At 38.0% G+C, this 27810-nt stretch overlaps 1 protein-coding gene across 1 annotated transcript in view; it reads right to left on the bottom strand.

Annotated features, from left to right (window-relative positions):
• Window positions 1–26542, bottom strand: part of nlgn1 (neuroligin 1) — a 228706-nt gene extending 202164 nt beyond the window's left edge. The window contains exons 1-2 of the mRNA XM_015029260.1: window positions 25965–26542; window positions 14394–14546 (exon numbers count right to left, since the gene is read on the bottom strand). Coding sequence (XP_014884746.1) covers window positions 14394–14514 — 121 coding nt within the window. The 5' untranslated portion in view covers window positions 14515–14546; window positions 25965–26542. The remainder of the gene's footprint in view (window positions 1–14393; window positions 14547–25964) is intronic.
• Between the last annotated feature and the right edge of the window lie 1268 nt (window positions 26543–27810).

The raw sequence follows: 27810 nt of genomic DNA, 5'->3' as shown, positions 1-27810 counted from the left end.
CTGAAAACTATAATTAGGCTATTTCAATCAAGACATGTTAAGTTTTAAACTAGCATAATTTAATTATATTTTTTTGTTAACACTAACCAACAAACAATGTTCATGTAAACAGATTTGCATGAATTATGTTTTTAATCAAAAGAGTGTCATGGTGAAAATGATTACATTTTGTTATTAAATTGGACATGGATTTTGCATTAGCCTTCGCAGAAGTCCTGTTTGCACTTTCAGCCTCTTTTTGGTTGCCAAAAGTAAAAAAGATCCATCTTTCTAAGACTACGTGATTAGCGCCGACAATACAGGCTGGGGTCCAAATTAGTGAAACGGGGTTGGAGATTGAAAGTAGAGGTCAGCTCACAACAGGAAATAACAGCTTGGTCAGCAGCAGTTAAAGTGTGAATGTCACTAAATGTATGGCCGTGGAAAGGTCTCTGTGGGGCAGTAAATGAAACACACAGACGCACAAACTTGTCAACACTGTGACCAGTTCACAACTCCCCTGGGATGTGTTATGAAGCCGCAAGGCCAGCATTTATAGATCTTCACTACTCCCCACAAACACACACAGACACACACACATCTCCTCAAAATCACACACAACAAAGAGTAATTGGGCTTCCTGTTTGCTCTACTTCCTGGTTGGACCTAAAGGTCTGTGGAAGGAGAGCTATCTAAAAAATGTTTTCATTCTTTTCCATGAAACTGTACCAAGTTCCTCAGTGGAGATTGAAATAAAAGGGAAGCAAGATAAAGAAGATGAAGTGCAGCAACAACTGGAATAAAGATTTTCCTGATGTTATTTAAAATTAGACAACGCTGTCCTTAAAAATCAATACCTGCAGAGCTACACATTACTCAGTAGGATGAGTATGAGGACATTAGTTAAGTCAGTCTTTAGGATTCAGTCATCCGGCTGATGGAGGCTCAGGCTGGACAACATGCTCACAGTTTTACAATATGAAAATATTTAACAGAATCCATCAATCCATTGTCTCTATTATATTGTTCGTGTAGGAGTATGTGGGGATGCCCAACTCCAGCATTCAGAGAGTGAGAGGTGGGGTAAACTGAGAACAAGTTGCCATTACATCACAGGGCAACATAGAGACAGGACAAACAACCATGCACACACACACACACACACACACACACCCTTAGAGCGATGAAGTCGGAGTACACAGAAGGCACAGGGAGAACATGCACACTCCATGCAGAAACACCCAATGTTTACCAATTGTACCACCATGTACTCCCATTCCACAGAATGACAAGACAAAATGTGATGGTGTGTTCTATGATCATGTGCAGTGCCATGAAAATGATTTATTACCAAACAGATGTCTTCAGTTTTTGCTTCTTTGCTCCTCTATGTTTCTGTTTAGTCACTGTTTTTTGAGAATTGGAAGGAGAATATTTATGCAGTCTATCATTTTATGATTGATATTTTTTGTTATTATTTTGTAGACATCAGTTTTCACATTGGACAAAAATTTTTTTTTTTTTTTTTTTTTCAAAAAAATCCAAATTATGTTAAGCATAATCAATTTGCAGAAGGATTAAAATGGATAAAACACCGAAGGAGGTAAATACTTTTTACAGGCACTTTAAATTGGTGTTGCACTTTTTTTGGATGAATGTCTCAGAGTTCATATCATAATCATAATTTATGCATTCCTAATTGAGTTGCATCAAATGGACTAGCCAATATTTGCATTCAAAAGTGTAATCAAGGGAGACGGTTCAAATTTGAGTGACAACCACATACAGTGAGTGAAAGGTAGAGAAATGAGAGTCTGCAGAGAGATGGAGAGTGGAAAGAGGAGACAGTTAATTAATAGAAGATGTATAATGAAGATTGATGCTGATGTAAACACAAGTAAGTGGGGCCCTGCAGTGCTGTAGCAGTAGAGGGAAAACAGAAATATTAATAATCATGCATATTAATATTGATTAATGATTAAGTGGCTGATAGTTTGTGTAATTAGCATTAGCTAGATGCAATATGCTGCAGATGAATGTTGCTCATGCAAATCAGCCATTTAGTTTTCAATGATCACACTGTCCCCTGTTCCCTGGTTCCCTGTAATTTAGCCACCGTTTCTGTGTTTACTCGCACAACAGGCTCCAGGGTGTGTGGGTCTGATGACTTCTGTTGGGACTAATATGTGTTCCATGTGCAGAGTGTATGTTACTACATGAGGAATGAAAAACAGCCGCAGGTCTCTTCACAAGCCTGCTTTGAATTTGCCAAAACCCAGAACCTAAAGATTTCTGGCTTTACAAACCAGGCCCAGAGCATGGTAAATGATGATAATAATCATTCAGCAAAATGAATTAAGTTTGGAACCAACCACTAAGTAAGCCAGTACACTGACAGTGTAGGAACCGCTAATTGTTGGCTTCTGACAACGCTTCTTATGCCAATAAATAATTCTGCTGAATCCAAATGACTGAAAACAAAAAGAAGCCAAAACCAGCGCAAACAGTGGTGCACAAGGGAGATGGAGGGAAACAACAGGATCTCCCACCATCTCATCCACCTCCTCGTTCCCTTTTATCTCCCATATTGTTCTATTGTTTCCATTGGGGAAAAACAAATGAATACATGGCAAGTGCTGAGAGCTGTACAGGCAAGAAAAGAGAAGGCTGACCTTTGAGAGGATTATGGGATTTGTTTCGGAACAAAGCGAGAAGGCAATATGGCAGATGGATTCTGGAAAATAGACTATTGCTGCAGTGAGATGGCAGGAATGGCACAACGAGTGACAGACAAAAAAGGAGATAGGATCAACAAGTTAATGCAAAGGTCTGATCACAGAGTTGCTGCTACAAATAGCAGTTCACCCAAAATTACAAAGCTGAAAGGATAAGACTAGTTTCTGTTGAGATGCTGTCTGTGAGCCATCACTTCATGGATAGGGGAATTACTTTAAACTGTTCTGTTGGGAGTTTTGGGGGGAAAATAAAGTTGATGTTTGATAATGTGAAAAAAACATCAAAGTGTAAGCTCACACTTTCATGGCAGATATAATATAGTAAAACCTGTTACACTATTGATCTTCTTATATTTTTTTGTTTGCTTCAGTTATGCCCAGTTCAGATGGCAGGACTTTAAAAACCTCAGAGACCAAACAACTGCCAGTAAAAACTCTTAATTATAACAGGTTGGATCGTACCATATGTGGTGGATGTGCAGCCACAGGGCAGGAGCAACACACCACACAAACTCATTTCACTTCCCAACATTGAGAATATGTGAATTTGGAGTAGACAAACATGGAATCTCAATAGTTTGTGGACTTATTTTAAGCAATAACAGATATAACAAAAATAAAAGATGTTGGATAAAAGAGTGGAGACAGTGGCTATGATATGGAGATGGAGGTAAGTTGTTCTGTTTTGATGTTTACATGATGTTTACAATTACATTGAGAGCAAAGGGCACAAAATAACATATAAGTTTAGTTAACAAATATTAAAACCAGACATTAGTAAATGTTTTACAAGCACAACTACAATCTACTTGAAATGCATGTAGCTTGTTTCATTGTCAAGCCCTAGCTGAATGAATAAAGTTATCATAATTTATGTCAAATTAACAATAGATAGCTGAAAAGTTACGGGGAATATCAACTGTGTTAGCAATTTCACTCCTATTCCTCTCCTTGTCATCTCTCTTCATATTCCTTGCAGCAAATGTTGAATAAACATTCACATTGTTGCCACATATCAGACAGTCCTCCATATCCGATGTCCACTGGATTCTAATGTCAGCTGTTCTTTGTTTGGGATTCCCCTCTGTGCTTTTTGATTGGTTACCTGTCACATTTGTGGAAAATTATCCTGTCTCCATTTAGGTTCTTGATGTATGAGGCTGAAGGAGAATCAGTGAGTTCAATTCATGAATTCCATTTACTAAGTCTAAAATACAGCGCTGGTCCATTTATTCATGCTATCCTTAGGGGCTAACAGAGCAAAATGGCATCAAACAACAGTTTCCAGTTCTCTTTGTTGGCCTCTACCTAAGCTGCTCCTTAAAGAGGGAGTAATAGTGTGTCATTTTCTTCAACCTTAGCTTTGTGCAAATGTGCTCTTATGTGTGTGCGTGTGTATATACGAGCATGCAAATAGCTAAAAGAGATAGAGGAAAACACAAACTTCAACATGTCAAACAGGATATGTTCCCGTTCACAGTCAGGGGACTCCACACGTGCTGCCATATTGGGCCAAGCCAATCCAATATGTTGAATATCCCTGACTTTAGATTTTACTGACCAGACCAGTCTTAACACACCACACACAGCAGGATGATCAGCTATAATTTTCTTAAGCAATAACCTTAGAACGCTGAACCTTCTGTGATTGTCAGTAGGGGAATATCGGGACCAAAAATCCTGCCATGTGAACTATGATTTATAATAATTAAGCTCACTAATATAAATAATATGAAAAGATAACTGTGACATGAATAAATTACTTTTTTACATTTTATTATATGATATTTTTATTGCTGACAAGTTGATTTGAAAAATTCCTCCTGTTTTTGATATCAGCATATGTTATTAGCTATGCATGTTCAAAGTCAAATAAGGATGACACTAAAACAATGTTGTGACAGCAGTAGTTTTGCATTAAAATGTATTTTGGGTAAGGTTGGAGTAAGTATCGCAGCTTTTTACAAGGCAAATATTTATTGCATGTTCAGTCTCCTTTGTGAAAGTCAGATGTGCTTGCTTCATGCTCATCCATCACACCGACCTCGGCAACGTGCACTTTCAGTGATACATCATAAAGGACAGTCTGCTCAGCGGGACGACACCTAAAGCTGACACATTGTTGAAATCAACGGAACTGCTCATTAAAACTGATGCCAGTACATCCATTCCTCAGACAAAATGTCTCAAATAACAGACAGAAAAATCTATGAGAAAATCTTAACTAGAATGAAAGCAAACTACAGGTTAAACAGGATGTCTGTATGTATTATTAGCCAGTTATTGACCAAGATGACAGCAGAACTCTGACATGTTCTCAGCTACATGAAGCGTCATGCTGTTCCCTCTTCCCTCTCCTGTTGCCTGATGTCTGACCTCTAAAAATATGGCATTGGCAGATTTGTGACTCACACTGATAACCAATCAGATGGCTTTTGTCGTGCTGGGCGGACAACTCCCATTGTGTCTTAAATCACATTTTCTCTTCATCGTTCTGTCCCTCTGTCTCTTTGTCTTCTTTATAGCTTGTTGGCGATGGTTTTATTCAGTGCCGTAGATAGTCTGTGGAGTTCCCTCAGGACTGTGGAAAGACTGACAACCTGAGAGGCTGAACATGTCTCTACCACACTTACAGCAAATGCCTCAGACCAGGGGCGCAACTACATATTATTCAGGTGGATGCGAAAATATAAATCCCCCTCACCTCCAAAGGAAGGTACATAAGGGTGAAGGAGCGTAGAAAACATACTGTCGCTCTATCCGTATGAGTGACCGTATGTTTACCCCCCACCCGAGACGAAGACACGTGAGAGGTAAAACTCGCTACATTTACATTTACATGTGCGCGAGGTGAAGGATTGTAAGAGCGCGGTGAAGTGTATGCGAAGGCATCATTGGGGCGCCGCCCCCTCCAGACGGGGTTTTGACGCCCCCTCTGGTGCAGTGCCCCTATGCGTTGCATGCGCTGCATACCCACTTTTTGCGCCACTGCCTCAGACCATGCAAAAATCTAAAACAGGCTTTGAAAATTACAAAGGAATTAATAACTATTACAAGGCAATGAAACTATGACTGGTACACACCTCTGTGTATTCAGTATGCCGTGGTGAGAAACTATACCACACACTTTGATCGCATTTGCATATGTGCGTCTGCTGTACTAGCCTCATTACACACATGCAGACATGAACATAAGCTTACAACCAACCCTTGGCTTAAGCTTCCAGTCAGAAGCGAGCCAAAGGAAAGGCTTTGATCAATAAATAACAACATCACCAGGGGATCTGCAAATGGGTATCTGCTCACGCTGTTTACATCGAGATGTCTTCAGTTGGATTTAGGGGGATGGAAGTTACTTTTTGTCTCTGTGGGTAAATTAAATGTAACAACTTAATATAAAATACTTTAATCTCAAACTAAATATTTTTAAACCCTGGATTAAGGTGTCCAGACAAAAGTAGCTAAATAAAACAAGAAAGACGTAGTATCTGAAAAATCCTTGGACAACTTCTTTAAAAGTTTTGGTGTTGGAAGCTCCGAGTGACTCTGGGCATCAATATTAATACTCTAAATAAACAAGAGTTTTTGTGTTATGTATAATGGTGGACTAAGTTCTGATATGAAAAGGTTTTGGCCAGCATGTCTAGATAGTCAGCTGCTGCCAGATGAATCCAGTCAGCAGAGCTGCAGTTAGCCCAACGCTGCCAATCGTTCCGTTGCCAGATCACCATTAGTGTGGTTAACGTCCTCTAGCTTACCCCCCCACTCACTGAATAGGTGATTATGTTGTAAGCTAAATGCCGAATTAAAAAGTGAGGATAGAGTGAAGCTTTGGTTCAGTAGAAAATGGCAGGATGGCACAGCTGAGCCAGGAAGATGTCTGCCATTTCCCCAACAGAGGATGCAGGAAAATGAATAGAAAGTAGCTATAAAATGCTTATTTAGTCAGTCTCTTGCCATGCATAGCAAAAACTCTATAACCACAGAACTGAAATTCTGTGGATATACTAAATGTTCTTATGTTTGAGACAATATTAAAAATTCAACACAGGCTGATGGAAAATTTTTGATTATCCTTTTTCCTAGCCTGATTGTTCTAAACAAGCTCCTACTACTTGGCTGTTTACCATAGGAACAGCCTGATAGGACCTCTTTGGACTTTTCAGACATTATCTTGTTTGGCCTCTGTCCTTTGATGCACACAAGAAAAAAAAAAACAAAAAACAAGCAAGGAAAGTGTTGAAAAATGTTCTCCAGTTTGGCTCCAGCCGGGACGCAGAGTGAGAAGGAAAGTGTTACAAACAGCAGAGCATCTCTAAACAGCTAGCTTACTGATCAAGGCTGACTTTTCTCAACAGTTCAGATAAAATGTTGTAGAGTAGGGAACACTGAGATCTAAAGGTAAATGGGTGATTCATTCAACGCAAGCACACACATTTTAGAGCCTACCACAAAAAGCCCTGGGATCCAAACTCAGGAAAATACCAGACCCCAGACAAAATATGGCCAGAAATATTAGCTCAACTGCTTAAAACAAGCAAGGTACTACAGGGCTGAAACAATTATTCAGATTAATCGAGATGAATCATTGAAATAATCATCAACTGGTTAATCGTTAACTAAAGAGGAGTTTTTAACCCTGACCGTCAGGGCACATTGCCCGGCATGTTTTAGGCATTCCCCTGCTTCAGCACACCTGGTTTCAATTGATGACTGATTAACAGGGTTTTGCTGAATTGCAGTCATCTGAAAAGGTGTGTTGAAGCAAGGCAGGTCAGTGTGCCTTCAGGACCAGCTTTGGGAATCACTGAACTAGAGCATAAAGATAAAAAAAATTGCATTTAGGATTCAACAAGTAGCATAGTTCAAAATAATTAGCACCTTTTAATGACATGTAAATCATGTAAATCTTAGAAGTATTTTTTTAGCTGCAGATGCATCCTTTGCTACAAATAATCAAGTGGTCACTAAAGGAATGCTGTAAGGGCATTTAGGCAATAAAACATTTATTCTCTTAATTAAAAAGAAATTTATTTATTTGCATATTTTTAATGTGTTTCTAAAAATTGACTGAAAAGGCTTAAAGGATTAATGAAAAATCCACAAAATGTGCCAATTTTATGTTTGATTAATCAATTAATCATCCAAATAATCAAATCCAAAAATATTCATTAGCAGCAGCTGTAATTTACATATGGCCATCTTTAAAAAGCTGTGCAATGTTTTTGATTGCTATTAGTAAATATGCACTGGTGCCTCAGTGGCGTCTCTGGCCTCCTCAAATAGTTGTGAAATTCATTATTTCTAGATGTATTATTTTTTGCATGCAGCACTTTGCAAGTCAGTAGTTGTGAGTACAGAGCACTGAAAGTAAATCATTAGGGTATTTGTTTCAGGAAGAAAGGAATTAATCAGCATGAAAGTAACAGCCCCAAACATCCAAGCAGCAGGTCAAAGCAAGCACCAAATAGGAAACACAATTACAGAGTAGAAAGAAATAGAGGGAAAATATATGACAGTAAGCAAGGAAGTGAGTAATATTTTCAAAAAGAAAGTAATGAGGATAAGGCCTGTGTCAGAGGTATTGCTCCTCAAACAAGCACACACATTGATCATTTAGAAAAAATTGCGGGAACACAAGCTGAAAATAATACATGAGTTAAATAATGAAAATTTTGTTTTTACTGTTTATCGCATTGAAAGGGCAAGCAGGGAACTGTTACAAATAGCGCTCAAATGGCAAATGGAGAAATCACACTCAGACCAGCTTTCTGCTATGAGGACATGAACCATGCACTATGAGACATCTTACTGCATTTGAACCAGCCGTTAACATCGCATTCCATGTATCGCATCGCATCGCATAACATGTTTTATGCCAGCTGTCTGCTCTTTGTCAGATTGTTATACACAGAAAGTCCCGGTTACATGCTAGTGCAATCTGGTCCATCAAATGGTACAGGTGTGAGCACTTTGTTTGCATCAGATAGCTGATGGCTATCCTCCAGTTATGATTTAAATTTGACGCAGCAGGCCAAAGTGAACACCATAATAGAAGAAACAAAAAATGTTTCATCACTGTGAGTGCCAGGTCTCAGTAGATAAAAACCTGAAGCATTGTTTAACTAACTCCTCACTGCCTGAGTTTACTTATATTAAGTCAGAAAGGGATTTTTCTGTCAAGCAGAAATAAAGGCAAGTATTTAAATAAAGCATGTACAAAGTGTATGTCTTTAGTAGCTATATGTTAGCTTTATGTCACACACAATGCTGGTCTTTAAAAATAGGATGTTTTGGAATTCATTTTCACTCAATGTGTTTTTAATTTCTTTCAACCAAGTCCTCTTAAAACAAAGACTCATTAGTAGGTATTGTTTTCCCTTCATTAAACATTCATAATTACTTTAAAGTAATTCAGAAAATTCTCTTAAAAACACCAATCTCCAACTGCATTTTCTCCCACCCGCATGGTTTCTATGGCAATCCCAGTGCTGTAAACAGGGCAGAGCTAGAGGAGCCATGCCATGCAGAGAAATGGATATTTTACTGGCCAGGTATATCTTAAAACAATCAAAGGCTTGATGAATTGGCTCAAAGGCTGATGTATGGCTGGAATGGAAGAGGTATTTGGAGAAGGTTTGAGTCAGGGAAATGCACCTCATCAATCAGCATGATTAAAGGTTTTGGCCGGGCTAAAACAAACTCAACACTGCAAGGGCCCAGCCTTAAAGGCACAGTCTTGCTTTCTAGATGCTCTGCATCACATCACCATGGAGAAACCCTTCATTTGTAGCACCACAACGAGCAAAGTCAGTATCTTTTTAAATATTATCATGCCACTTTTCTGGCAATTTTCATTCAGGTTGGACATAATTCATAAACCATTTAATTTGTTTGTAGTTAATGCAGCCTGAATGTAGTTAGTACCTGATAATTTGTCTAAACCAGATGAATGTGAGCCTCCAGCTGAGAGCAGACCAAAAGTGATGGAGATGACATGAACAATAAATACTTGCCACTTTTTAATGGCACTTTGACAGCAATACAGCATGTGTTTCATTAACACCCGATCGGCACAACAGAGAAACTCCTGAGGAAATGCACTTCTGCGCACACACACACACACACACACGCACACATGCACACGCACCCACACACTCACAAACCAACTGTAAAATACTATATATGAGCCCCATGGCCAAATCCATTGTAGCTCAGGCTCTTTACTAATAAATACAGCTTTGTGTCAGCAGCTCTACATATTTAAAGACATTAATGGCTTCTGGAAAGTGCTCACTCTTGCACACAAACCCACAAGGAGGAGCAGAAAAACCACTGGTGTGAGGAAAGGAGGCTGGTCTGACAGCAAAGCAAGAGACTCCAGCAAACAGGTGTGACTGTAATGGGCCAGGTAAGGTCAAATGAACATCTTATAGTTTGCGTCTCAATTATGTCCTTTTGAGGTTCACAAAAACTTTATATGATCCTGTGGTTTAAATGTACCTTCAAGTCAATGTATTTTCTCATGGAGTTTAGGACAGCATACAGCAATGTTATATAAACCATATCAACCAACTGAACAAATTTTCAACCAAAAAGGGAACTATGTATCTTCCAGGCACAAAGTATCATTTCATAGCACAATAAAGTAACTATGTTACCTTCAGTTGTTTTAAAAATATTATATGTGCAAAACACAACTTAAAATAAATTTTACTTTAAAATTTGAAACCTTGAAAATGGTGTCTGTCTCTTTAAGAAGCTTCGACATCCTCTTCAGAACGTCATCAATTCTTCTCTGTGATGCAGTTTACAATGGTTCTTAGGAGCTAAGCAAATGTGCATTGTCACCATGTGTTTGCTGCTGCCGCTAGTCTGGTGGAACTGTGTGTGTGTGAGTGTGAATGGGTGGGTGCTCTTTGGGGCTGGAGCTCGGCTGGAGACTGCAGTTCCAAGCTGGAGCTTTGGGTAAATAGGCAGTACAGTGTCATCAGGTATCAATATGAATCCAACCGTTAATGTGCATTCCTAACAATTACTTTTGCGTAGCTTAGAAAATGTACCTGTAACAATAATATCACACTTCTTAAGTCAACCTGGACAAAAATTCTACAAAAATCTTAAATTATAATAAATTCAATAATAAAAATTGTAAAAAATCGTAAATCCAAAATCTGTATTCTCCAGTTCTGAACTCTCACATTGTACAGTCATTTGTATCTTTTGTGTCCATGTGAGCGAGACATCTTTGGCACCTTCGTCACACAACGAAGCCACCTATGCCAGCAACATGCACGCCAGGGCCACGAGGGATGGCCAGAAATGTATTTTCTGATTCATCTGTAAAGCTACACTTACACAAAGCATCAGTTATAGTGCAGCCTTTTACATTCCAATTGTCTGCATGTATGCGTACACTTGCTTCACACTTTGCCACACGGAACCAGATTGAGGATGAGAACCCAGACATGTCTGGGGGAAAAAGAGAACATTTGGTCACTCTATATTGTGTTAATGGCATTAGCATTCATTAACAAATCATTAGCAGAAGTGAGAGTACTGCGTAACAAAAATATGTATCCATCCAGAACACATGGTGCTAAATATAATTTAACAAAGTTTGGAGGCAGATAATTTGGCTTGAGGAATTTTAATAATCGAGGTACTCAAACATTTGATGAATTGTTACAGCCTTAATGATAACTTTCTCTATAACTCACATATGAATGAGCATGTTAGAGCTAAAAATGTCAAAAATATTTTTGGATTTGTCTTCCAACTCAATGCTGACCACCTGAACAACTGCCACAGATCAGAGAAACTACTTTATTCTGGTCAACATGGTGAACCTTCACTCTAACATGGTCACCATTGAAATAAACTGAAATGTGACTAAGTTGGGTAAGATTTAATTCCTTGATGTTACTTCAAAAATTTGTAAGGCAAAATAAATGGAACATTAAACACAGGCCCAGAATTTCTTAATTTCACACTAATATGTATGTCCTAACAGAGCAACCCACCAAACTGACTGATGTACTTTTTAAATGGATGACAGAGTGGAACTGACTTTAATAACTTCCATACAACACCTCACACACACACACACCCACACACACACACACACACACACACAAGATAGAAGGTTTGGTAAGATAAAGTAACACACTCTTCTTCCACCGCCAAGAGGGTAAACATGCACACAGTCTAATCTAAGGAGAGACACCATGTTAACCAGCAGGGAGACAGTTTTCTCCAACACTATTAGGCCTGCAGCCATTTCCAACTTGGACATCAGAGCAAAAAGAAAAAGGGAACAGAATTAAGGGTGGAGTGGAAGGAAAGCAGGTTGGAAATAAGATGAGAAAGGTTAATGTTTTGACTAGTTTTATTCTGTTTTAAAACACAAGTGTTTTCTTCCAAGGGATAAAAAAGTCAGTTAGATATATGAACATCAGTACAGATCCGTATGGATGGTTATCACAGCCATCACTGATCATGAAGTACTTTTCTTTAAAGCTTTTAAAATAGTTTCTCAATGGCTTATTCTGGCAAAGTTTCATTTATATGACTTCTATGATACCACACTGATGTTAATAAAGTAGGAAATCCTTCTGTTAAGCATTGTAATTCTGATAAACACAGTCTACAATAAGGAGTCCATCAGGGATTCATCCTAGGGCCAGTATTATTTTTCTTTCATAATGACTAGATAAAGGTTTCTGACTTGGAAAAAATGCCTTTAATATGATGAGCAAAAAAAAAAAGAAAATAGAAAAGAAAAAAAAAATCTAATGAATCTGGTCTGAAAGTTTCATCATTTTATCGGAAACACTAACTTCCGTATTGTAAACTGGTTTCACAGAAAGTCTCAGTGTCATGTTTTGTGTTGAGGATGGTCGACTCAAATGCAGCAGTCTAAACTCATCAGGTGGTGCTGATGATTTAATGCAAAAAATGAAGAACAAAAACTTACAAAATGTGAAAGTCTATGGAAACAGAAAAATCCAAAAACAAAGTAAAACTGGAGACATGGGGAGATCATGAGGGAACTACATAAAGATGAGGAAATTACCAAGGAGACCTGATGAGAATCAAGACAAACTGGAAACTAGTGGTAGAGGCAGAGAGCCTTAAATATTGGGAGGCAGAGTGTGGGAACAATAGACCTGAATGATAAGCTAATAGGTTGCAGGTGAGAGTAGTTGAAGACCGTTTACGTAGATTGAGGAGGGGGGATAGAGAGGGGCACAGGGAAGATTACACAGGGGAGGAGGAAATAATTCTAACACTAAAGAAAAATAAACTATAGACACAAAGACATAAGAAGAAACCGTAAAAGAACTGAACAGAAACAAAACTGATCTAATAAGGACTAAGGAACATAGAATACTCTAATTAGAATAACTAAAAAATACAAACAAAAACAAAATCCTACATTTTATAAACTTCATGCCAGTGAATTGTCTTTTTTATTAGTCTATATATGTGTAGCAACGATATTCCTATCAGTTCTGATTAGAGTATGCTGGCAGAGCGAATAAATAAATCATACAAAAGCAATCAGTCTGAATGATTCAAATAACACTAGACAGTGCAGACTACTGCAGACAGCATTAATATTTGACTCATATTCTGCTTATTTGCTTTGGAAGGAATGGGCCATGTCCATGCTCATTCTTCACATTCACACATACATCTACAAATAGAGACAAATATGCAGAGACAGATTTTTATTGGTATAAATCACTAATCCAGTCTAGTTTAATCAGAAAAACCTGAAACCGTAGAAACCAAACAATATGAAAATTAGATAATTTCCTCTCATTCAAACAAACCTCAGTATGATCTGCTTTAGAGTCGGTGAAAGTTGTGTTTTCATCATATATGCGATACATACCTGCCCTCTGGAGACACTAGTGACAGCCCAACACAAAAGAGAAGGAATTATGAATACAACTGATGACAAGATACAATGGAGAGGAGAGAAAAGTGAGAATTGACAGTCCCAGTATGGATCAAACACTGTTGACTGGAGAACAAAACAGACGATTTCCTCTGTGAGTCCATATTTTTCAAACCTTCAATATTTACACTGAAAAACATATGTCACATGTATGTCAATCAGAGTGAAAATAAAAAAAAGTGTATCCAACACTGTGTAACACAAATCAGCATCGACTTCACTCTATGTGTGTATGACTAAGCCTCGTCTAATCATCATCTGCTGGGGATCAGAAACCCAGGAATGTCTTCAAGCTGAATCAACGGAAAACATGCCCTGATGGCCTCATGCCCACAAACTTTTCAATGCCGTGGACTCATCCAACCACAGAGATGCTTAACAATCTTCTGCGGTTTTGATCTGTCAAATGAAATACCTCAACATAGCAACCGTCTTAAAGCAGCCTTTCAGGGTCTTCTTCACGATGGGAAAGGAAACAAGAGCCGACACCAGCCACAGATCAGATTACAGCAGAGTGAAGCAAAAACTGCCTGAGTACTCCCAGTTCAAGCCAGAAGGCAACACTATGCTTGTTCAACAACGAAAGAAAGAAAGGAAGAAAGATATAAAGAAAGAATGAAGGAAAGAAAGAAAAACAGAAGGAAACAAAGAAGCCAAGAAACAAATAAAGAAAGTCCAGTTACTTCCAACATATGAAACAGAAGGATCCTTACCTAGGACGCCCAGGCGGTAGTTGACTGTAATAACGATGACGTTCCCATAGCTGGCTAGGATGCTGCCGTCAAACATATTTCCAGTTCCTTCCATGTAAGAACCCCCGTGGATAAAAACCATCACCGGCTTGGGGCTTCCACTCTCCCTAATATCTGGAGGAAGAAGAGGAGGTGGAACAGGCAGAAGGACTGATTAGATGACAAATTGAAGGTGACAGACAGTGATGAAATTTTAATTCTCTAGTACACTTTGGCTACCTCTTAGTTTGTTTTCCAGAATTGTCCTGGCACACTGGCTTTTTAATATGGAGACCTTGTTAGCTTCAGGCATCAAATTGATTTATTTTTTTTTTTTTCCATCCAAAGGATTGGACTGTGTTTACTGGTAAATGGGGGTTTATTTTGCAAACCATTTTAAGTTTCACATACTCTCTGTGTTAATGAAACAGAATACTTAAAGTGATGAGTCTTGATTATACTCCAGGAAACCAGCTGTCAACAGGCAGGAGTGGCAATCTGACCTGTCATATCAAGCTGATGCAGAAACTGAGCAATTAATCTGCAGAAAAATCTGCTAGTAAATATTACGATTGGCCTTTTCAAAAAAAATAAAATAAAAAATCTTTCAGGTCATTGAGATGTAAATTTGCCATCAGGTATTTGCTTTATTTATCTGTTCAGCTGTAGAGAAATATTTGCCTTTACGTTACAGTTCTGAAACACGCAAGCACTTGATAGCACCAGAGGCAAACAGGACTAATTAGAAGTTAAATAAGACACCTTTCTGTTTAAATAAATCAAAGACTTTGCTAATATGACAAAACATAAGTCTGGAAGTTTATTTAGAGTTAAATCATTTCTGTATACTCTGTTAGACATTTATGTCATAAAATAAAGATGATATTAAACTAAAAGAAAGAAATTGTGGTTCCATCTGAGTAGAGTGTTTGTTCACATGACACTAAAAACAAAAAAAGTGTAGTCCTTGAACTGCATTGAAGTAGTTACCCTCTCACTTTCCTTATTACAGAATTAAAATTAAATCTTCTCTCAATAAAGAAATAAAATAATAATTAAGAACCCAAAGGAAATGGTTATTATATATAGGCATAATTTGTTAACCGCAGCACAACAATAGCTGTGTACAGTCATGGTAAAAAGAAAGTATGCTGTTTAGAGTATAAATTGTCTGTCATACTGTATGTTCTAATAATATTCACATCCAAATACAAATGTAGAAAACTACACATGTTTATAAACAAAGATATAAAATCAGATGAAGTCTTTAGGGAAGTTTAGGGCTAACCACAGAACCATAGACGTATGGAAAATATGCAAATCTCTAATGATTTTGTAAATTCTGATAATTTAATGCAAAGTTGGCATTTTTAATGGACTTTCAAAGCAACTTTCCGAGCAACTTTGCATTAAAAGTGTCATTATTTACCGATTGACACTTCATGACAACTGTCATAAACATTCATAGACTTCTTTGTGTTCATGACAGATGTTATGTCATGTTTATGACAGTGTCATGTCAGTCTTATGCACACACCCCTTCAAATAAAGTGTTAACAAAAATTATTTGTACTGTGACTTTTTTGTGACATTGATTAAAAATATGCCATATGGACATATTTGGATTCTGCATTGTGAAATGCACAATGTTTATACTTTACAAGTCAACTGGGGTAAGGATTTACTAAGCATTAGCTTCTCCCTGCTCCTTTTGTTACGTATTGTCGTATTCTTCTTTTTCAATTTCTTTCTTGCATTGTTTTATTTTTCATGTCCTAAATAAATAAAGATTTAATTTAAAAGGGAAATGAGGGATAAACAGAGGATTAAAGGCTGACCGTGGTTAGTATTTTATTTCTTTTTTTAACCTTTTCTATAAACATACCTAACATCAATCTCTGTAGGTTTTTTTTCTCTACAATCCAGCATCTTGTCATAGAGCTCGTCAAATTATTCCAAAAACTTGTAATAGAAAATGGTTATGTGTTTGTACTCTATAATTAAAATACTGACAGTATTTGTGTGAGTCACCATGGCAATTTTCATGTCACTCATAGTGCTAATGTCATAATATTAATTAAAATGTATAGCTGGAGTATTGATTGTATAAGCTGGTAAGTGTAACTCTAATTTTATATATTGGTCACAATGAGCCTCAGTAATGAAATCGTGAAGCCTTGATGATGAAAGTGATGAGTGACAGTAATGAGGATGATAGTAGCTGTTATGGTGGTGATGATAAGCATAATTAAAGCCATTATACAAATGAATTTAGTCATAACAATGTTGACAGTGAAGATGGGAGCAAACAAGACACAGACACTGATGTTGATGTCAACAGCAGCAGTGATTGTAACGATAATTACATTCAACTCTTCAATGGTGGTCACACATTAGGTTACTATGGTTACCTGCTATAGATGATGATTTTATAGACAATGATGAAGGAATGATGAGAAATTGTAGGACAACTTAATTAGGCCCATGATTTTGAGCTTTAAGTCAAAGCTGATGGTGATAATCATGCTGGTTTATAGAAGTCAAGATTATTTATGCCTGTCATTATTATTCTGAGACTGGTGGCTGTTGGTGCTGATGATAGTGATAACCATGGTAATAATGCTGAAGAACCAAACCAATAACTGGCGCATGATTATCACATTCTAATGAAATATTGTTATTAACACTTTTAAAGCATTAAAAATGACTCTATTAATCACTATGATCATGGAGATGATGATTTAGACCCTTGCTAAAGGGTCTTTTCTTTTTTTCTTTTAAACTTTAAATTTCCTCTCCGTCTTTCACAAAATCTGATCCCAACCAGAAATGCTGGAACACTCATGCCTTGTCAGTAAGACAATGAAGACATCTAAATGAAAAGAAGGAAGATCTTGAGAACAGCTCTGTTTATTCTTTCTGCTAACCTAAATGTGAGATGAAAAACCTACTTATTGCCTCTACTTGTTTATTATTTAGATCCTTCAGCTGGTTCACCTTATACACATTAGGATTATTTCTGCAAGAAGAGGTTTGTTTTCTATCTACTGATAAAGAAATCAAGACAAATGTAGTATCTACAGTACATGTAGCTAACATCACATTGTGAATTTAATATTGAAATCTGACTTTCTGCTGAGATTTTATTTGTTGTTTGCATCATAGTTTTAATGTGATCACCATCAGATCAGGATGATCTAGCACTAAAGTGACCCATAAGAACAGAAGAAAAAGGGACATCAAACACAGGATTCTGTCTTTATAAAAGCAAACATATATCCCATTTCTTATTAGGGGTGCAGCGATAAAATGGCTGGTTGATAAATGGGTCGTGATCTCCTTAATCTTCGGAAATGGGTGATTGGCACATACTTGCATGTGAAGCTGATCTTATCCATCTCTACAAAGGTCTGCCAATCAGATCTTGTCCTTTTGCTTTGCTGTGAGAGAGGACTCACTGACTTGCCCAACAGGTCACTTTTGCATGTAAATGGTTAACAATAGTCACTCCACTGCTAGCAATTTGTAACAATGTTTAGCAACTTTTCAGAAAAAAAAAAAAAAAAAACAGTATTGGCCAAAATCTGAACTGGTAGGTCAGGCTTTTTAAAGATCAGTGATCAGCCAGATAAGTGCAATCGGTGTAACACTACTATTTGTGTACAACTGGACCCAACAGCTTTCTGATTTGCATCCACTGTTCAAAAGAAATAATACTGTTGTCACAAGACTTTTATTTTGAAGGAGAGTCTATGAACATGTTTGTGTAGCTTGGCTTGTAGAGATTCATCTGAAACGGGCAACAGTGGACATGAGCGCAAAATTAGAGCAGCAAACACAACATGAGCCACGCTGCTGTCACCCGTTATTTAGTTGTGATGCTCCTGATTTCCACCTCCTGTACAAAACACTGTGACGTAAACCATGGATAAAGTGTGACATCACCTTTCAATATGGTACCTATCTGATTTAGGACCACATATGGGAATGGCCTTTGACTAATTTCCAAACATTGTATCTCTTGAAAATTGAGTTTTTCTGTGTGTTTATTTTAGGTTTCTGCGTGTAGTGAGTTCCGTGTTGTCCTGTTTTCCCCTTGATTGTTCCCAGGTGTGTCTCATTCCCTGATTACCCTCCCTGTGTATTTAAACCCACCTGTGTTCTTTGTTACTTGTCTATGTTCTTCTCTTAGTTGTAGTTCCAGTCAATCCATTTATCTTGTGCTACCAGTGTGAGAGTTTTACCATCCGTTCAACTGTGCTGCCTGTGTTTTGGAACCATTGTAGATGACTTTTTCATTAAAATCAACTTTTTTTTTATCTCTCAACCTGGTCCTACCACGTCTCACTCACCGCACCTCAAAACCGAATCATGACAGAAGGACCCGACCAGACAAGATGAGAATCATGGCATCGAATGACCAGGAAGAATGGATCCAGCAGCAGTTGGAGTTGGCACAGAGGGATCTCTACAAGGATGTGGAGATCCTGCCTTCTCCGCTGCTGCTGGAGGAAATGGGAATCGAATCGGACTATGATTTGATGGCTAAACAGGATCGCTCCTCTCCGGTAACCTCCCAGACAGCTTCCAAGGACTATTCTGTTACTCAACCCATAAACGTTTATGAAATGGACTCCGAGGAGGAATTTAATTTCCTATTCAAACAATTCAAGAGACTCATTTATTTTGGAACTATTTCTCGAACTATACAACGAATTCATTCAGAAGAGACACTCCTCCACACACGCCGCTCCAGCCTCTCCGCAGTCTCCGGGTCCAGCACCTACCACGTCTTCCGCTGGGGCTGTAGCGTTTTCTCCGCAGATGCCTGAACCTGCTGCAGCGGCTGGGGACCTTGCACCTTTCGTCACTGCTGCTGATCCTGTGCAGGCGTCGACTTTCGGGACCCCCAGCGCTCCTTCCGAGACCCCCGGCTACCCTCCACAAGCCGCCGGGGCTCCGCAGCTTTTGCGGGGGCTCAGCCGGTCTCTGGGCCGGACGGTGTGGCTACCCCGCCATCCGCCTCATCGTGGAACGATGCGGCCCCGAGGGGTCCGCCTCCTGCGCCGTTGCCGGCCCCCAGACCCGCAGCGAGGGGTCCGGCGCAGTCGGACATTAGGGGTCCACAATTGTTTTGGAACAATTGTGGATGGCTTTTTCATTAAAATCTACTATTTTCCATCTCTCAACCTGGTCCTACGAGGTCTCTCTCACCGCACTTCAACCCCGAATCATGACGGCATCATGGTCAGATCATGATATAAAAAAATCCCAGGTATAGGATGTATTTGTCTACTGTATGAATGTAGCCTCCATTCATTTTGTTCACGAAAAACCCAGGTAAGAAAATGGTGAACCTGGCTTTGTGTGTTTTATGATTGGTATCATAATTCATAAGGCCACTAGATTCCCTTCTTTCCATCATGGACTCCATTCTCAAACTACAAGGTAAAATTGCCAATTAAAAGATTTAAAAGCATAGAAAATGCCACATTAATTTTAAACTTAATTTCATTTTCATCTTGTTCAAAGCATAGAGGTTTGAGAAGCAAATGCCTATTCTAGTATATGTGCTTGGAGTATGCAAATATGATTATGCTGTTCATTTAAAGTGAATATTTTCACATCTCTTCTGTAAGAAACCTTACACACTCCACACAAGTGTCCAGACAGCATCATGGGTTACAGAAATAAGGTAGGTATTAAAACTTAATTGATCCCACCCAGATTCAAATATTTGGTCTTTTTTTTGTGTGTCTTGGATTTTAATCAAAACAATGCTTCTGGTTAAGTTTCCTGTAAATATGTTGAACTTTTTATTGGGTATGGATGACCTAAGCAGTCCTCCTGCTCTGTTTGGATATGAGCTCTCAAGTACTGCTTGAAAAATATTAAGTCTGCCTCAGAGATGCTGTACATCCAGCATGGCTGTTCAACGGCCTCCCTTTGTTCTGCTCTGAAGGTCAGTGGTAATGAGGTGAGGTTAAAGGAAAACTGCAGCAGCTTTGTGTGGGAATTTGATGGATTTACCTGGATTTACAAAGTGAAAGAAGTTCCAGTGTCAACAGAACACAATATACTTTAAAATTCCAGCTGTAAGATGTTCAGTTTTTTTAATTCACTATTTTTGCTTCCTGGCATGCTTTGATTGGCTGTCAGAGAACCAAAAACAATCCTCTAAAGCCTCTTCTTCCTCAGAACCTTTCAATTAATCATTCAGCTAGTGGAGGGTTTCATCTTTTGTAACATGACTTAATGATGTATTTAAAGTGATTACCAGAACCACTGCTAATCACATAAATATTGATTACTTATTGTAATACTAAAATTGCTGGCTCTTGGTCCGGTTTTGAATTGAATTTTCCTTTTGTATCTACTTTTGTCTTACTTTTGGATTAAGCTAACTAGGAATAAGTGAGAAAACAAATCAGTGTTGTTCCCTAGGAAAATATGTGAAATGAGACACAATCTTGGAGCGCTTCAACTATTTAGACATTCCTGAAATGAGTCTGGGTGAGAGAGAGAGAGAGAGAGAGAGAGAACTGTCTGAGAATAGCTAGTCTGCATTTTTTCTTTCTCAGGTATGAGGATATGATCAAAGAGATTCAGGAGCTTTAGATTTCTCAAAGCAAACCCTGAGAGATGCCCGCAGGCTGCGGCAACAACTTTAGTATCTTCTTCATCTGCTCATGTTGAAGACTTATCAAACCAACAAGACTAACAAGCAGTAGGTTTTTTTTTCTTTCTTTCTATGATCCTATCTTCTGGCTGTGGCTGAGGTTCTCAATAACTAATAAATCTGTACTGTAACGTCACATATTGAAGCTGCAACTGGCCTGTTGCACAGTTTGGATAGCATGCACAGAGATCTCAATCTGAAAACCTGGGACAGAATTTAGAAGAATTTGATATTTATACTCCTCGACCATGAAAAGGTTATAAGTGGTGCTTCAAAAGGAGGAACAAGAGCAACAAGAAAAGCCTAAAACTTTTAAAGAAATGCATTCGGACTCAAACAGCTGATCAAAGACTTAAGCCTGTTAGCCTTAAAATTCAGAGCATAAATCTGGCTTTCATTACGTTTTCTGCCAGGCATTCACAATCAAGCCCCAGAGGGCTAGTGCGGTGTACTGCCTTTGAACATGCCAGGACTGCTGAGCTGCACATCCAACTACACGCTATTGCTGCAGAGTTTGGATGCAAGGAAGCAGTTGTTTTAAATCTCTTAAAATATCATGAGATTCATGGGACAAATAACTCAAGTGGTAGACTCAAAGCAATTTCACCTGCACAGAGCCAGGGGATCCGGTGGGCTTTCATGAATGCACTGGCAGATACTCAGCCTAAATTAAGGCTCTAACTGATGCTTACTGCAGAGATGGTGTCTGTGAGAGAAGAACAGAGGCCACATTTCCTTCAAAACTAAAAACATTCCCCTATTTAAATTTTGGGGATGGATGGAGAGAGAAGCTTGGAAAAACAGCCATGAGATCCAGAACATGAATGCTCCTTGTTAAAGATGCTCCCTCCAATAAGTGAAGGGATTTACTGCAAGTATGTAGGGAGATTTCCATAAAGCATAATGAAACTAATTTTAAACAGGAACAATGATGGTTCTCTTCATAAGTTCACTTTGACGTTCATTTTGGGTTTTATTAGTCAAAATGTGAAACTTTAAACTGTGCCAGTTAACGTGTTTTCAGTAAAATGCCTTCTGCTGTTCCTTTGTCTCTTGCTCCTCTTTGACCTTTGTGCATTTTGAAGCTCCACTTAAAGACTGGTTCTGATCTTTAGAACTCTTTTAAAGGTTTGATGGAGTGTATTTATTCTATTGAAATTCAACAAATGCTTATCGGTTCTTTGTGAACGAGTTTGGTTTCATTTTCTTTGTATGGTACAGTTATGTAAAATGCTAACTTTTTTTATGAAGTGAGGCTTTATAGAACAATAAGACAATGGAGACAAATGAATCTGACCAGATATTTTGAACACATCTTGTATCACTTGAGGTGGCCAATACTTAAATTCAAAACAAATGGACTTTTTGAAGACATTTTACTTGTTCTAGGTACCAGTTACAGTGACTATATTAATGACCTATAACTGCTCGATTAATGTGGTTGATAAGTATAATTCACCTAGTCCATAATCAGAAGTGAAGTACACATTTGGGTGATCTGTGCACAAAAATCAAGAAAAGGTCTGGGTGTTTTCTATTTAAGCTCCAAGCATTGTAGTCTCCTGGAGGACTGAGAAGCTTTTCCACTGTTACAATCAACCATGAGGGTCCTTACTGGAAAGTAAACAATGTCTGTAATCAGTGCTATACGGTTAGAGGTGATGCTGATTTAAAGGACTGAAACAAGCCTTTGCATTAGCCATGATGGTTTGGAGTCAATTCTAGATGACAGAAACTTTTAGTCTCACCTGGTTTGATCTTAGCATGTTTGATGTAATCTGAGCTCCGTTTCTTCATCTAAAGCTGATCAAAAGTTTTTGATGATGTTGTGCTTTTGAGAAGTTGTTTTATAATAGGCATGTGATTTCAATCAGCTAAATCTGTCAGCTTTCCAGGCCTGGACCTGATGACCACTGGTTTAGCTTCAGGTCTCTGTTGGCCTTGCATCAGCTACTTGCAAATCTTGGCCTTTCAAAATATGATACCCAAAAAAGATGAATATGAGGTATGATGGGGTTTATGAGCTGCATGAACTCTTGTGAATTCTACAGTTCATAACATCTATATTTCTAACTACTTCAGCATTATACGGTGAAAATCTTGAGCTTGGGGCAAATCTCCAGTTTTTAGAGACTTTCTTGGTTACATCTCTGTTCTTAACACAAAAAGGATTACACACACCTGCTTCCCAGAGTCTACAGAGGGAAATGCAAGATTTACTGGTCAGGAGGGGCGGTGAGGTCAGGGGATGTTCTCTGACTGCGCTACAAGGCAACATTGGATCAAAGGTTAAAAGTATTCAGACATTATGTGTAGAGGGAAATGGGTGGAGGGCTTGGGAGCTGATCAGAGCGAGCCTGACAGACTTTGGTTCAGTGTGTTTTCCCAGCCATATTTTCCTCTATGTTAAACTGGATTAGTTTTCCTTGCATGCATCATTTATCAAGATAATACTTGAGGCTTGTTGGGATTTTACTGCATAAATCTGTGTGGTTATCACTAATCTTGTTAGTGTGTGTGTGTGTGTGTGTGTGTGTGTGTGTGTGTGTGTGTGTGTGTGTGTGTGTGAGTGAGTGAGTGAGTGAAAGGGTTCAAGAGACTTGGTATGTATGCTAGTTCCCAGAAAAACAGCATGGTGGCACAGATCAAAAGGATCTGGATCGTTGTGAGTCTTATTTGGGTGAAACTTCTGTTTGCCTCGTGATATTATACAGTAGAGGTGCCTTATTAAGACCTTCTGTCTGTCATTAAAGCTCCACTGCAGCAGTCTTCAGGAGATATGACACTCTCCTCTGATTTTATCAAGGACATTTTTTTTCTGATGTGATTTTACAACAGACTTACTATCTGCAGCAATCAAGCAAAACATCCCCTGTTCTTTTATATTGAGAACATGAAGTTTAAGCACACAGTCAGAGCTCTACTCTCAACTTAAATATCAAGACGATAACTGCTAGTCTTAAATTCATATTGTCTTTGTCATAATTTATAGAAGGTGTTGATGCCTTTACAGCATTAACAGCTTGGATGAAAAGTAAATGCATTTCAGATGCGATTGAAAATCACATACAGAGCAGCTATTTCATTGCACCAGTTTTTACCTGGAAACATTACATTAGCTTGACTGAATCATATAATGAATGCATGAACTCACCAAAGAGTAAAGCATTGCATGTGTTCCAGCGATATATACAGCTGAAACCAGATGTTTACATACACCAAAAAAAAAAGACACATCCAACATTTTTTTCTGACTGATTGAAGTTAGTTTACTAGAGTTCTGGCCCACTCCTCCAGGCTGAACTGGCTGGCATAACTCAGCCAGGTTTGTATGCCACCTTGCTACCTGTCTCCCTTCTGAGCAGTGTGATGGCTGGACATGCCCATCAGGTCTGTATTTGGATGTAATTTAGCAGATGAACGCATCGCCTTCAGGCATCGATAAATTGTTCCCAGGATGAACCAGACTGCAGCAGCTCCTTGATTCTCTTCCTGATATTTTGGATGATTTCTGCTGACTTTCCCATCAGAAAACAGTGAGTTCCAGGTGAGACCTTAAAATCCATCCACAGGTTAGCCTACAATTAACTTACATGGATCAGTTAACCTATCAGAAGTTTCCAAAGTCATGACATCATCATCTAATCTTTCCACCATTGTTTAAAGAGACAGTAATTATCATGTATGTAAACATCTTATTTTGAAGACATTAATAAATAAATATCTCACATGATCTTTATCTCATTATTGTGGAATTTAGCAAATAGAAATAGTTTTGCTAATTCTAGCTGACCTAACCAGGAGAAGCTTGGTCTCATATAACTTCAGATTGACAGGGGGAAAAAACTGTGTGTGTGTGTGTGGGTGTGTGTGTGTGTGTCGTTTTATTTCATGTATGTAAACTTCTAGTTTCAACAATAGTTCTGCACATGCCTTGAAGCTGTGTTGGCATTTGAGGTTGTTTTAATCTTAGATTGCTTTTTCAGGTTGTAAATTAGAATGGGAAAGGAAGCCTTTGACGAGACTGTGGTACAAAGGGAGTCAGAAATCCCTTAAAAACATTGTAGCACGGAGAGAACTGGAGGGATATATTTGTGAGTCGGTGGTCTAAGTGATTTGCTTCACCTTCAGTAAATAGTGCAGCTTCTCCTCTTTTACCTATGCACATATGGTACACAGGAAATCTATTAGAGGGTCCAAAATGTTATTATATTTTAGTAGATTTTATTTTAAGATTTTTCAGTTTTTCTCTTCATTTGCATTTTGTTATATTAGGTGGCAATTTTTCATTATTTTTTTTTTTTTTTTTTTTTTTGTTATCATTTTAAAATCAGGACGTTGATAGATGCAACTGGATTACCGATGCTATAAATAGCCAGCACTTAAAATTGTGTAGAAACATTTTATTTGATGCCTGAAACATGAACAGGTCTAAGTGTTAGTAAATTAGCCAGTGACTTAGTTCCCTCAACACAACCATGTTTAGGCAAATTAAAGGAAAAAAAAAAACATGCAAAAATGTGGCAACACTTGGCTGAGGGGTTAATAGATTCTATATCTGCTGGTGGGATGCAACATAGAGAAACAAATAAAATGTAAAGGAAACAGCAAATCCAAGCAGAGAATTTATGTTACAGTATTAATATCAAAGAATGGTGGGACACATGTAAACTTCAAGACATCAAGCTGAAAAGGACAAAACACATTCAGCCCAAAAAGAGTTTACGAGTAAAGAGCAAAAAGAAAATGTCCATTACTTTCAAAAAAAGGACAAGAAATGTAAGAAAATCAAAGAAGATAAAAATTGGAGGAGAAAGGGTAAGTCTGGTTTCCCTTGTCATGCAAATCAGATTGGCATTTGGGGGAAAAAATACCTTCGTCTTCCGTGCGGTCACTATCACTTAAATCATCAGTGTGTTTCTTTGTAAGGGGACCTATAGGACCAAGAAGGAGAAAATGGAGGAAAACAAGGTCATCAAGAACACACACAACCTTTAAAAGATGTTCTCAAAAGATAAGAAAGGTTCTCAGTGAATATAGTCTTTTATCACTTCTTTAAAGAAAAATTCTCACTCCGACTGCAGAAACGTCACCTCATTGTCAGTTTCACATGTTTATAGTCGGAATTTGGAGCAGAAAAGTTTGCTTTAAGATAGTTACAGAGCAAAAAAAGAGGGAATTTAAAAAAGAAGCAAAAAAAAAATTAGTTCTTTGGTAAAAATGAAGAATTAACTGATGATGAACCCATGGGATCAAAAGACATTAGACACTGTAAAACAGTGCATATATTAGCATATATTCGACATTTCTGAGGTATTATCGTAACAATTAAAAATGATCTGCATAGCTGAAAAAGAAACAGACAATAAAAAGAAGCAGCATCTTTAAGAGCATAACACGCTACAGAAGCACATGACCAGCTCCACCTCTTGTACATTCAGAGTTCATCTTATGTTAAATGATACACAAGCATACATGTAAACAAAAAACAAACAGAAAAAAAATTAAAAGCAATTTCTTGTTCACATTAACTTTCAATTTCATAGTTTGTTATATTTCTTTCTCATTAAATGCTGATTAATAGATTAGAAAAATAATGGATGTAGGAAAAATTAATAATATATTTATATGTGATATTTGACCTTTGATAAATCCAAAATAACAAAGAATTAAAAAGAGAATTTACTTTTTTGTGATGAAAGTAAGCTGGTTGCTTAGATGTCTGGGATCCATGTCATGTTACATGTTCCAAGATTGTTAGGTTAGCTTGGTTTAGCTAGGTTAGCACTAAAAATGGAAAAACGCTACAGGAACAAGTAATTACAAATCCACGTGTTTCACAGAAATCTTCAGCTATTATCATTTTACTGTCTAATGTCTATGAACACCATGCTAATAGTGTTCATATATACTATTTGTACATTATGTACATTAAGCATTTTTACTTGAATTTATCTAAATCTTGTCTGAGTAGTCCATGAACATCTAGACTAAAGTTGGAATTCTGCTGGTCAAAAAGTGAATGTTTTATAGAGGTCTACGTTAAGATTGCAATAACATTTTTTAGGCACATACTGATATAGAATGTAACAAGGGTCTCCCACAGATGAGGAAGAACAAATAAATAGTGGCAGATCTGTGGATTGAACTTTAGAGTACAAGCCTCATATTTGTGTCATGTATGTCAGTTAAGGTTGGAAAATAACTGCAGTCATGAACTAGATTCCAGCACAGTATTCAAGAGGTGTCTTGTTCTAACTGTAGCATCTCTGTAACTCATTTGTCAGTGAGTTACTACAAAGGGAAACGGACAGCATTAAAATTTTATGACTATTTATCTGGGGGAGTTTTTTTTTTAAATGTTCAACTCCCTTCAACTTGATACTAAAATTGTGTTGTCTTGTTCCAACACAGCGTCTATAGGCATGATGCAGAATAACTGTGCTGGATTTTCAATCTATTTATCTGTCTAAAGCAGGGGTCCCCAAACTTTTTCCTGTGAGGGCCACATGACTGTTCCCTTTTCTGGTCGGGCCGGTCTTAGTTTTTCGGGAAAGAAACCTTAGAAAGGTTTTGTTGAGGGGGGGTGGGGGGTGGAGGGAGAGTGAAACTGTGGACTGGGTGGTGGGGGGGGGGGGATTGGATTACTGCCGACCACATATTCACGTTTGTAGATAGATTTTTACCCAGAATGCAAATGGAAAAAAACCGTGAGCGAAA

The sequence above is a fragment of the Poecilia latipinna genome, unplaced genomic scaffold, assembly GCF_001443285.1.
Source record: "Poecilia latipinna isolate Pla-1442-1.1 unplaced genomic scaffold, P_latipinna-1.0 Scaffold148, whole genome shotgun sequence".
In the NCBI taxonomy this organism is placed as follows: Eukaryota; Metazoa; Chordata; class Actinopteri; order Cyprinodontiformes; family Poeciliidae; genus Poecilia; species Poecilia latipinna.
Note: the sequence above shows the minus strand (reverse complement) of the source record. Positions and strands in the feature narration are given on the sequence as shown.